At 41.2% G+C, this 13,189-nt stretch overlaps 1 protein-coding gene across 2 annotated transcripts in view; it reads right to left on the reverse strand.

Moving 5' to 3' along the window:
- Nucleotides 1–12,842, reverse strand: part of SMYD1 (SET and MYND domain containing 1) — a 45,000-nt gene extending 32,158 nt beyond the window's left edge. For both annotated transcript variants that reach the window (XM_054475758.1, XM_054475757.1), the window contains exon 1: nt 12,666–12,842. In XM_054475758.1, coding sequence (XP_054331733.1) covers nt 12,666–12,802 — 137 coding nt within the window. In that variant the 5' untranslated portion in view covers nt 12,803–12,842. The remainder of the gene's footprint in view (nt 1–12,665) is intronic.
- Between the last annotated feature and the right edge of the window lie 347 nt (nt 12,843–13,189).

Below are 13,189 nucleotides of genomic sequence, written 5' to 3' on the forward strand. Positions count from 1 at the left end.
CAGGAATACAAACCCAAGGCAGGAAAGAAAGGGAGGAGAGCCAGGAGGTGATCTGGAGAGGGAACAGTTAGACGCAAGCACAATCATGCTGTCTGTCCCTTGTAACCTGCCACTTGTAACTCCATGCCTGTCTGTTCCAAGGTCGCCCATCAGAGAACAACCCCACACCAGAACTGCTCTCATATTTTACACCCAAATTGACATTTTAGAATAGCCTAGCACAATATCCTCCATCTTTTTATTCATATACATATATTCACACGTTCATATTTCATGTATACACTAATATGTGTGCCTACCAAACAAAAACATTATACTTCACAATTCTCTGTTTTATTGTTTTAAATTTCAAACACAAATGAAAATTCCAGGTGATCACCTAGGTGAACACTTAGAATAACAAATTTTGAGTCTTCATCTTTACAATCACTGCTTATTTCTAATCTACTTAAAAATGTGGGAATATGTGGTATCACAAGGATTGGAGACATAGACTGTGGCCAACACAACCTGGAATAGCTCTGAAGCTTAAGAATTTAGTCTCACAATGAACACATGTAGTTGAGTCCACGTGGCTGACTGTATAACCAAAGGTCCTCAGAATTAACTTCCAGGCAGAATACAATGTTTATTAAAAGATATGTAATTTTAAAATGTGCTAAAATGAGGTTTACCCAACAGCAGTTTTTCAGAACTTAGACCCTTACGGATTTTGGGGTGAGGAGAGGTATTTCATCCTTGACGTTGTTTAGAATTGCTGGTACATGGTGGTAACAAAAAACAGATCGACTTTTATTGTTTTTTGTTTTTTCTTTTGAGATGGAATCTCACTCTGTAGCCCAGGCTGGAGTGCAATGACATGATCTCGGCTCACTGCAACCTCCACCTCCTGGGTTCAAGCGATTCTCCTGCCTCAGCCTCCTGAGTAGCTGGGATTACAGGCACCCGCCACCACGCCTGGCTAATTTTTGTATTTTTTAGTAGAGATGGGTTTTCACCATGTTGGTCAGGCTAGTCTGGAACTCCTGACCTCATGATCTGCCCACCTCGGCCTCCCAAAGTGCTGGGATTATTGTTTTTAAATTCTGTGCAAAGACCCCTTACTCAATGACCTTACTGCAGAAATCAGGGATGGACCCCTTGCACAACCCTGTCCTTACTTAGTCCACACTGCTTGTGGGGTTTATTACGGCAAGTTTTCCTAGCCTGGCTCCAACAGAAAGAATATGTCTGGCCTGGCATTTGCCTCCAAGCTCCCATTAACTAACTTAATACACTTCTAATAGGGCCTGATTATAGAATAATCTATCTGCTATTAACTGTAGCTATATCATGTCCCTAAGAATAAATTCCAGTGGCATGACCTTCATGTTCTCAAAGTCACTAATAACACTGTGACCAGGAGAAGGCTGGAGACAGAGCCTTAAGCTGCTGCAAAGCAGCCTTCACCCAAGATTGGGTGACAGGGAGAACATTACACTTATATAATCAGGCCTTGGATCAATTCATGTTATCTCATGAGATTCTTTGCTATCAAAGAATTCCTGTTATCTCATGTAATAAACTTCGAATACTTTTCATAAAAAGAAAATGTGATCAATGATTTCTTTTCCCATGGTGAACTTGGATGGGTTCCAAATATGAACCACCAAATAGTTCCTCCAGGATCACAGATCTGCTTTATATCCCATTCTGTAATTTTGCTAGGGCCTAGAGCCAAGTTTTAAAAGCCGGTGAAACCCAGGAAGCATTGAGTTATCATTCTTAAATTTAGGTTTCCTTTGGGATGAAGCTGACCTTCTCTCTATGCCCCCGGCTGCTGGTAGGGCTTAGCCGCAAGGCTGGAGCTGGGGAGAAGGAGGATGCAGAGTCAGGCTTTTGGAACTTCAGTGTGCACACACATCACCAAGCAATCTTGTTAAAACTCAGGTTCTGATTTAGTATGTGGGATGGGGGCTGGGATTCTGCATTTCTAACAAGCTCCCAGGCAATACTGATGCTTCAACTTTGAGTAGCAATAATTTTTTTGTTTTCTTTCAAATGTAGTCTGAAATTTTTTTTAAGCCTGTCCCTCTGGTTCCCATCTCCCCTCATAGGCATGGGGTTGGGTATTATGGAAGGTCAAACCTAGAGTTGGTCAGAGCTGGGCTCTACTCCTGACTCCAATGTCTACTAGCTGTGTGACCTTGAGCAAGTCCCCTAACTTCTCTAAGCTTTTGTTTCCTTATGTGAAAATGGGAATAGCAACACCTAGATCTTGCTATCTTTTAGACTACTGACCAGTATTTTTGAATGAAATATACTTACTATTTTAAAAAATTCAAGCAAGATGAAAATTACAAAGAAGTTCTGAAATCTCACCACTCTCATAGTGATTTTGGAGTTAAAAGAAATAACATGTGTAAGGTGTTCAGCACAGAGCCTGGCACTGGATAAGTACTCAGTGGACATCAGTCCAGGCCACCCATCCTGCCTGTCACTCAGAGAGGGCTGGGCCAGGTTGATCGCTGAGCTCCTCTCACCCCCAGCACCAGCTCATTCCAGGCAACTGCCAGAGAGGAAGACAACCCAGCTACAGGAGAACATCGAATAGGGACAAGGGCACTCCCCTGACAGAAATGCCCATCCTGGCTGGGCATGGTGGCTCATGCCTGTAATCCCAGCACTTTGGGAGGCTGAGGCGAGTAGATCACAAGGTCAGGTGTTTGAGACCAGCCTGGCCAACATAGTGAGATCCCGTCTCTACTACAAATACAAAAAATTAGCCAGGCGTGGTGGCAGGCACCTGTAATCCCAGCTACTAGTGAGGCTGAGGCAGGAGAATCGCTTGAACCTGGGAGGTGGAGCTTGCAGTGAGCCGAGATCACGCCACCGCACTCTAGCCTGGGTGACAATGTGAGACTCTGTTTCAAAAAAAAAAAAAAAAGAAATGCCCACCCCTCCCCAGCCTTACTGTCCCCAATGCAGGAGAGTGTCCAAATAACATGAAGTCCTAAAGCCACTTTTTGGATTCCGAGAAAGAGCATTTGTCCCAGGCAGGCTTAGCTGGGTGACCTTCAGCAAGTCTCATTTCTCCCCAGTCTTATATTCCTATTCACACAAGAAGGTATCAACTCCCACTTACACAGCACTTTGCCATTTCAAAGAGATGTTTTTAGTGATTTGTTTTTTAAAAAATCTTCACAGCAACCCTTTAGACTGGCCGAGATCATTATCCTCACAGGGATATTATTCTCTTAAGGGTCCCTGACGCCGGACGCTGCTCGCAGCGCAGAGGGCGGGCGGATGCAGCTACAAGGCCCACCTGCTTGGCCTGCAGCCTTGAATGTGCCCTACTACAGCAGCTGGTCCCCTCTCACTCTGCTCTGTAGCCCTGCTGGACTCTGTGATCTGTCAGAGTGAAGAGGGCTGGAAGGGCAGCTGCTGCTCAGCTCCTTGTATGGAAATAGTTGCTCATGGACAGATAAATGCAAAGACGAGGTGCCTGCATGGTGGGCAAGCCCTCCAAAAACTCAGCCAGAGAGGACTGGACCAAGAGTTCAACAGTTCTGTCTTTCAGGGCTGCTTACAAACTCCCAGCCTGCCAGAAGGTCTCTCCTCAAAAATTAGAGGAAATGTCTTTTTTTTTTTTTTTTTTTTTTTTGAGACAAGGTCTTTCTCTGTCCTCCAGGCTGGAATGCAATGCAATGGCGTAATCACGGCTCATTGCAGCCTCAAACTCCTGGGCTCAAGCGATCCTCCCACCTTAGTCTCCCAAGTAGCTGGGACTACAGGCGCATGCCACCACGCTCGGCTTGTTTTTTTTTTTGGTAGAGATGGAGTCTCATTATGTTGCCCAGGCTGGTCTCAAACTCTTGAGCTCAAGCAATCCACCTGCCTCAGCTTCCCAAAATGCTGGGATTACAGGCATGAGCCTACTGCGCCCAGCCTGGGAGTAGGTGTCTTAAAGAACATCCCATCCTTCAAGTACCCAGATAACTTCACAATATTTTAAATTCTTTTTCTCATTTCTTCTTCTTTTCTTCTTTCCCTCTCTCTTTCCTTCCCTCCCTGCTTCTTTCTGCAAGTATTTATTGAGCATCTGTTATGTGCATTGAGCTAGGTAATACAGGGCCTTAAAAGATAAAGGAAGGCCGGGCGCGGTGGCTCACGCCTGTAATCCCAGCACTTTGGGAGGCGGAGGGGGGCAGATCACGAGGTCAGAAGATCGAGAACATCCTGGCCAACACGGTGAAACCCCGTCTCTATTAAAAACAAACAAACAAAAAACAATTAGCTGGGCGTGGTGGCGGGCGCCTGTAGTCCCAGCTACTCGGGAGGCTGAGGCAGGAGAATGGCGTGAACCCAGGAGGCAGAGCTGGCAGTGAGCCGAAATCACGCCACTGCACTCCAGCCTGGGCGACAGAGCGAGACTCTTGTCTCAAAAAAAAAAAAAAAAAGATAAAGGAAATACCGACTTTGCCTTCAAGCAGTCCCCAGGCTGGGATGGGACATAAACACATATAAACAATGCAGGACCCACAGCCCACAAGCATGGTAACTTGCTGTAAGTTTCGAGGAAGAGACTACTTCAACTGAGGTAGGGGAGGCAATCTAGAAAGGCATCACCTATGAGATGAGGAAGCATTGTTCTGACCTCGAGAGATGGGCTGAGTTTGTACTCAGAGAAGGTTGAGGTCTTCCAGAAAGAGGCACTGATATGAGGCAAATGTGTCGGTGTGGGGGTGTACATATAGGAGACAGAGGTAGCCGTTGGATGAGATCATGAGATTCATGTTTGCACTGACTATTAAATATCTTGACATAAGAAGTCAGTGGGGGCCAGGGGTAGTGGCTTACACCTGTAATCCCAGAACTTTGGGAGGCTGAGGCAGGAGGATCACTTGAGCCCAGGAGTCTGAGACCAGCTTAGGCAAAATAGCGAGACCACTGTCTCTACAAAAAACAAAAATAAAAAGTAGCCAGCCACGGTGGCGGGCACCTGTAGTCCCAGCTACTCCAGAGGCTGAGGTGGGAGGATGGCTTGGGCCCAGCAGGTAGAGGCTGCAGTGAGCCATGATTGTGCCATGACACTCCAGCCTGACCAACAGAGTGAGATCCTATCTCAAAAAAAAAAAAAAAAAAAAAAATTAAAAGGTACTGTTTTCTTGGATCAAGCCTAGAGATTGCCAATTTATTTTTAACATCCCTTTTTTTATTAAAACACCAACTCCCAAGATTTTCTCTGCCACAGCTCACACACCCTATGAAGACCTGTATACATTTCCATGGCCTAGCTGAAGCACCCCCCTCAATTCATGTTCAGAACACATCCTGGGATGCGAGTGGGTAAAGATAGCATCATTATGGGGACAACCTGCCATTTGATCTAATCCATCTTTAAAAGGCAATCATTCTCAGACTTCTGGATTTAAGAATTATTGAGCAATATTTAGCAATACAGCTCACAACAGGTTGTGTAACATGTCGACATGTCTTGCCTCTGCAGCTAAAAGTGCCAAATGAAAAGCAGAATTCTAAATCGACTGTGGTTATTCTCAACATCCAATGCAAACATTTAAGGCTGTCACTTGAATAGTTTAGCACTTACTCATTTTCTGAACTAATTGTTCTGGAATTTCTCTAATCCTTTTATTAAATTATTTCCATTTATAGCATCATTTATCCCCCACTAACCAACCACCGGCTGTTATCAGATTAAAGGCCACATGTGTGTTTGTGTGTCTACCAGGGCTGATCCTGCCATTCCCACATGCTCACACAGAATTACACTGGCTAAACCCCACTGCCTCTGCCGCACCTAAGAAAGCTCATAACTGGTTCCATTTTCAAAAAAAGCCTGGTTGACAGTAATTTATTTATAAATACTCAACTTTTTCTCATGTTCCCCTCTATCTTTTTCCCTATACACACACTATATATACATAATCTCTGGGTCCCTTTCAACTTTGTAACCAGGATAATTTAGAGACTGCTCAAGTTTTTATTTAAAGAACTTTAAAAAAAAAATCCACTAACTGTCCTTGCTCCTTCTTAACATATTTTGTGATGAATTGGATCAATCTAGAAAATTCTTATTCATTGGGGTAGACTGAATAATAGCCCCCCAAAAATTGTCAATGTCCTAATCCCCAGAACTTGTAAATAGGTTACATTACATGGCAGAGGAACTTTCCATGTGTGATTAAGTTAAAGGCCTTGAGACAATGACAGTATCCCAAATTGCCTAGGTGGGCCTAATGTAATTGCAAGTCCTTATAAGAGGAGGCAGGAGGTCAGCAGGGAACAAGATGTTACACTGCTGGCTTTAAAGATTCAGGAAGGGGGCCATGAGCCAAGGAATGTGGGCAGCCTCAAGAAGATGGAGATAGCGAAGAAACAGAAGTGTCAGCCTATTTTAGACTTCTAACCCCCAGAACTATAAGATAATAAACTTGTGTTGTTTTCAGCCACTGAAGTTACAGTAGTTTGTGACAGCAGCAAAGGGAACTAAAGGCCAGGTGCCTAGGGGCTCATGCCTGTAATCCCAGCACTTTTGGAGGCTGAGGCAGGCAAATCTCTTGAGGTCAGTAGTTTGAGACCAGCCTGGGCAACATAGTGAAACCCCATCTTCTTTCCCTCTGTCTTTCTCTCTCTTTCCTTCCCTCCCTGATTCTTTCCACAAGCATTTATTGGGCATCTGTTATGTGCATTGAGCTAGGTAATAGAGGGGAGAACTAGACATAAACGAGTAATAAACAAATGAGTTATGCATATACTTAAAAATTGAGGGCATCAAAAGAAAACAACAATTCATAAAAGAACAAATGTTTAAAAACTTTCACTTCTCTAATAATAAAAAATTCAAGTTAAAACAATACTAAAATAAGTTTTAACAGATTAAGTTGACAAACATGAAAAAGTGAAATAGTTTTCTGTGTTGGCCAGTATTGGGATGAGGAGACAACCCCTGTGCTGCTAGTAGAAAAATGTATGATCTCCTTTGGTGAGGTAATTTGGAAATCTATATCAAAAGCCTTAAAAATGTATTTTGAATTCAAAATTTATACCTGTAGGAATTTGTCTTTAATACATAATCAGAGATGTATGGGAAGATCTACTAGGAAAAAGAAGAGCACACTCTTGATATCCAGAACATAGCATCTACAAATTAGTTCAGCCCTTGTAGAAAGCAGCCTGGAAAATTCTCAAAAAACTAAAACTAGAATTACCATTCGACCCAGCAATCCCATTACTGAATATCTACCTGAAGGAAAATAAATTATTCTACCAAAAACACATCTGCACTCATATGTTTATCACAGCACTATCTACAGTAGCAAGGACATGGAAACAACCCAGGTGCCCATCAATGGTGGATTGTATAAAGAAAACCTGGTGCATATATACCCTGTAATACTACACAGCCGTTAAAAAAGAACAAAATCACATCCTTTGCAGCAATATGGGTGCAACTGGAGGCCATTCTCCTAAGCAAATTAATACAGAAACAGAAAACCAAATAACACGTTTTCATTTTGAAGTGGGAGATAAACATTGGGTACCTATGGACACAAAAATGTGAACAATAAACACTGGACATTCCAAAAGGGGAGAGGGAGGGAGAGGGGGAAGAATTGAAAAGCTACCCATAGGGTACCATGTTCACTACCTGGGCAAGCAGATTATTAGAAGCTGAAACCTTAGCATCACACAATATGCCCATGTAGCAAACCTGCACGTGTACCCCCAAAATCTAAAATAAAAATTAAAACTAATATATGGCATCTAATTAAATTAATATACAAGTCAACAAAAAGAATACTATGCAGCCATTAAAATGGTGTAGAAGGATATTAATGGTTTGAAAGTTGTTCACAGCATATTGTGAAGTAAATAAAACAGGTTACAAAATAATCCAACTTTTTTGAGAGAAAAAGTATATACAATTTAATTACATTGAACCTGAAATTATTAAATGCACCATTTTTATTCACTACTAAGAAATCAAAAAAATCTTCCAATTAAACCATAATGAGCCATAGATTTTACGATACATTATGATTTCAGAGAAGTTAAAATATGTATTCTGGAATTGATAAATATAGCATATTATGTATGTCCCATTTTCCCTCCATTCTGAAATAAACTTCTTTTCCCATATTTTAATATCCAGAATTTAGGGACATTTTGTGTCTTATAATCAAAGCATATATTTAATGTAGCGTTTCTGCCGGGCGCAGTGGCTCACGCCTGTAATCCTAGCACTTTGGGAGGCCAAGGCCGGCAGATCACTTGAGGCCGGGAGTTCGAGACCAGCCTGGGTAACAGGGTGAAACCCTGTCTCTACCAAAAATACAAAAATTAGCTGGGTGTGGTGGCATGCACCTGTAGTCCCAGCTATTCAGGAGGCTGAGGCAGGAGAATCACTTGAGCCCAGGTGGCAGAGGTTGCAGTGAAACGAGATCTCACCACTATATTCCAGCCTGGCTGACAGAGCAAGATTTCATCTCAAAAAATAAAAATAATAACAATAATAATGTAGTATTTCTTCCAGGACCCCCACCCCACCTATAACTCATCAGAATCAAGAAAATATTTTCTATGCATTGTATTTGCATCAGAAAACAAGGAGGATATACACCAGAATGTTAATAGTTGGGTTTTTTTTTTCCAAATGATAAGATTGCAGAGAATTATTATTTTCTTCCTTAACAACAACAACAAAACCCAGCATTGCGAATTCCCATGTTGGCCCCATGCTATGTAGAAGCTAGGAGGATCACTTGGGCTAAGGTACCACAGAGCTCCCACTCACTGTCCTCCTGAGAACTGGAAACTCTCAGAGTGGAGAGTTAAAGGGGCAGAGAGCAACTTTTACCCATTCATGCATCACCCCTGGTATCTCAACTACCATAAAATACTGTGTCCAAAAAAGGCAACTCCTTGATAACGGTACTTCACTCCCTTCGAGCACCCAACCACAACACCTAAGGGGATGGCAAATAGACTTCATTTTTAAATGCTAGTTCTCATTGATTGGTAGCAGCCCCCTGGAAGACCTACTGGAAGGGATTCTGAGGCCAAGTTGGAGTTCAGGAGGAAAGTGTGCCTGATTGATTAGTCATGCCTAGCATTTAATCCAAGTGCTACACAATAGCTAGGCCTGAAAGAATTTTCCCAGCTTTATTCTTGCTCTCTTACCTTCAAGAAGAGTACCTGTTTTTCCAACCATCAAAGGTGAAGAGATCCTAACCAGACTAAGGACCATAATTTAAGGGCCTGGATTGTTACTGTTAATGCTAAACAAAGCCCATTCTAGCAAAGACACAATTCAGGTTTACAAACCAGCATTTCACAGTATGGCATTATATTTTAAAGCCAAATAACACATATATTACTGGCCTAGTAATTACACTTCTGTGATACACACCTCATGTATCTGCTTTCCAAGAGATAGGAGCAAAAATGTTCATAGCAACCATTCACACGGGAATGGAAAAATAAATTTGGTACACAGACACACACAAAGTTTATTCATTTTATTAGTTTTACAAAACCATACAGATGAATAATAAACATTTCGGTAAAAGAAGCAAGTGGCATAAAACCACAAATAATATTGTACCTTTGTTTAAAAGATCAAAAACAAAACATAACTAAATTATATATTGTTTAGAAATATGTGACTGTGATAAAACTATTACTTGTTTTGTTTTTTTTTTTTTTTGAGAAATAGTCTTGCTCTGTCACCCAGGCTAGAGTGCAATGGCATGATCTTGGCTCATTGCAGCCTCTGCTTCCCAGGTTTAAGCGATTCTCTCACCTCAGCCTTCTGAGTAGCTGGGATTACAAGCATCTGCCATCATGCCTGGCTAATTTTCGTATTTTTGTAGAGACAGAGTTTCACCATGTTGGCCAGGCTAGTCTTGAACTCCTGACTTCAGGTGATCCTCCCGCCTGGGTCTCCCAAAGTGCTGGGAATACAGACATGAGCCACCACACCCGGCCAAAACTATTATTTAAAAGGCAGTAGAATATACAACACAAAACCTAGGATAATTACCTTTGGAGCAGGCATGCGACAGGATAGAGAAGATGTAACATATTGGAATATTCTAGTTAAGTTGGTTTGGTGTTGATTTATTGCTATGCTTTATATAATATATGTTAGAATATATACAATATAATATATAATATATATGTTAGAATATATAATACACACTGTTTGAAAGAATTAATTTTCATTTAATGGAGTGCTCAACTAAAAATAAAATCTTTCTCCACATTTGTGTGGAAGAGTAGGAAAGCCCGTCTTGCAGTAACATGGACTAGAACAAGCCAGTTTTGTACTGTGACTTTTGTGGGTGACTCAGTCCCACCTCTGCAATCAAGTTTCTCATCTATGGTGCCTAAGCCTCACCAGGAGCCTAAAATGCATAAAACTTTCCTTTAATGCCTCTTTGGGGTGTCTCTGGTATAATCAAAGAAAGCACAGCTCCCTCATCTGTGCAGTGACAAGTTTGGGTAAAGCATTTTTTGAAAAAAAACTATCTCTTTTAGATTTTTTTTTCAATCATTTTAAAGGTCATTTATACCATTTATCTCACTTTCATTACTATTGCAAAAATAATATATGATTTTATGTAGCATTTATCTGCAATGTACATGAAGGTGTTTTTATAGTTGTTACTTCAAATGAATGACAAATTATTTATAATACAAAAACATGGAAACAATCCAAATGGCCAGTCATCAGCAGGTAAAAGAAGAACACGTAGCCCTTAAGTACTATGTCTCTGAAGAGTGTATAATAGCACAGAAGATGTCAAAATTATTAAATGAAAAAGCATAATAGCTTTTTCATTTGTTTAATGAGTATATTACAGCCAAATGAAACCTATGTTTTAAAACAAATTGAAAATAGATACCCAACATGTTAAGAGTGGTTATCGCTGTGTGGTATCTTATCTTTCTAAATTTCTAAATTTTCTAAATTTTCTAAAATGACAATGCCTTGCTTTTATAATGGAATGAAAGCCCATTCAACTTTAACCTTCTTGAAATGGAACTGATTGGCTAGATTGACTTTGGGGAATTGGAGGCAGCAAATGGAGATGTTCTTCACAAGGCCAGGCAGTAACTCACTGGCAGCGCCAGAATTAGTGTTGACAGTCCCTGTGTTTCTGGGTTGTGTTTTCACTCTGAATCCAGCTGGCTCCCTAACTGTACTCACCCCTCCCCTGACACATACACATACACACACACAAATTAATGAAATAAGACAAGCTCCCCCTGAAAAAGTCACCTCAGCCCCTTATATTCCTCGAGTGGTGGTGAGCCATATGCCCCAGTTCACACCCTTTTCCCTGAAGGTCTTAGTGGGCAGAAGACAAGAGAATGTGAATACTAATCAAGTTATCTGTGGGAAGCAGTGCCCTTTCCCAGGGTGGTCAGTGCAGCCAGCCAACCACAAAGCCTAGGTTATCAGACTCAAACCACACAGATGTCAAGCAGGTCACCCCTTGATCTCAGAAAATATTGACAATTTAATGTAATCACCATGTAGGTTTGTTTAAAATGAAGATTTATTACTAATTTAAAAGCTTGGTAGTCTAGTATGGCTAAGGTCGTGAGGAAGAGGGAATGTAAATTTAATAGAGCCTGTTTGGAGAGCCTATAAAACTGAAAACATCACATCCTATGGTCCAGCAATTCCTCTTCTAGTCCTGTGCCCTAGAGAACAATCGAACATATGTACAGGTAGACAAGATCAAGGATTTTCATTTTATTTCATGAAAAATTAAAAACTACCAATTGTCTCTCAATAGGGGAATGGATAAATAAAATGTCATATATTTATAGGATGAAATATTTAAAATTAAGATTGATGATTCATATAGCATATGAATCTATATGGATAGCTCTATAAAGGAAATCGATGTTTGGAATTTAAAAGAAGTATCTATAGATTTATAGTTCCTGCAAGGATAGACATCAAAAACGTGTTGTTTAGGGAAAAGAGTGAGTTCTAAAATGACATCTGAAGTATGACACTATTTCTGTAAAAAAAAAAAAAACAAACTACAGCCATCCATTTTGATTAAGTGCAGATATATGTATGTAATAGCACAGGAACATTCTAGAAGGAAATACATTGAAATAATAGCAAGGGTAATATCTGAGGAAAGACAGAGAGGACTGGGATTGGGTGATACTCAGATTTTTCAAGGGTAAGTGGATTCCTGGGTTATTCATAATTATAAATATACAAATAGTTCATAATTTTTAAAGTCTCAGCAATTACTTTATCTGGTAATATATTTATAATAAAAAGAAAGCTAAAAATATAGAGCTTTCTGTCGGAAAATGTTTCCCACTGCACCACACCCACGTTTCCATTCCCAGCACACCCTCTCAGCCAAGTTGGCCAGTGTTGGGAGAAAATGCCCCCAAAGCCTTTGCTCACCTTCACCACCCTTCTAGGAGCCACAGCAAATCACACTGGCAATGATCCCTTGCAGAAAAATTTATGCCAGAAAAATTAGCTCTCAGATGTGCCATTTTGTTCGAAAAAGAGCACATGAATTTTATCCCTTCCCCTGATGATCTTTGAGAGCAAAGTATTTTAGAGTTTGGCCCTAGCCAAACCAACAGGAGAGAAGGCAACTCCCCACATTTCGTACCTGTCAAAAACCACTGCGGAATAAGCCCGCTCAGCAAAGATGATATCTGCAGCCCAGAACTCCTTGGTGGCCTTCAGACCCCTTCCTTTGCCCTCAGCAGTGAAGACCTCCACATTCTCCATTCTCCCTATTGTCATCTCAGAGTCTGTCAGGCCAGCGCGGCAGTTATTTAACACTGAGCCAAGTCTCTTGTCATTGCTATTTCAGCACCTTCAGCATCCCAAAGAGCAAGACTATAAATGGACAAGCCACCTCCCCTTCCCTACTCGCTCTCAGCTACTGGGCCCTCACCTCCCCCTCTGCTACTTTTCCTGGAGGTGGGGATGGGACAGACAAGAGAACAAGTGAACTGGGAAGGGTTCCATTCATCACCCAGCAAAGCCGACAGAACAGAAAATGACCATGGGTTAATATGGGATAGGGCCTGAAAAATTTTGAGAGGTTCCATTGCAAGCAGAAGCTATCTGTATGTGCTAAGTTCTGAACTGCAACAATCCTGTTCGGCTTTAGTTGGAGTAGGGAAC

Source organism: Pongo pygmaeus, chromosome 12, assembly GCF_028885625.2.
Source record: "Pongo pygmaeus isolate AG05252 chromosome 12, NHGRI_mPonPyg2-v2.0_pri, whole genome shotgun sequence".
NCBI lineage: Eukaryota > Metazoa > Chordata > Mammalia > Primates > Hominidae > Pongo > Pongo pygmaeus.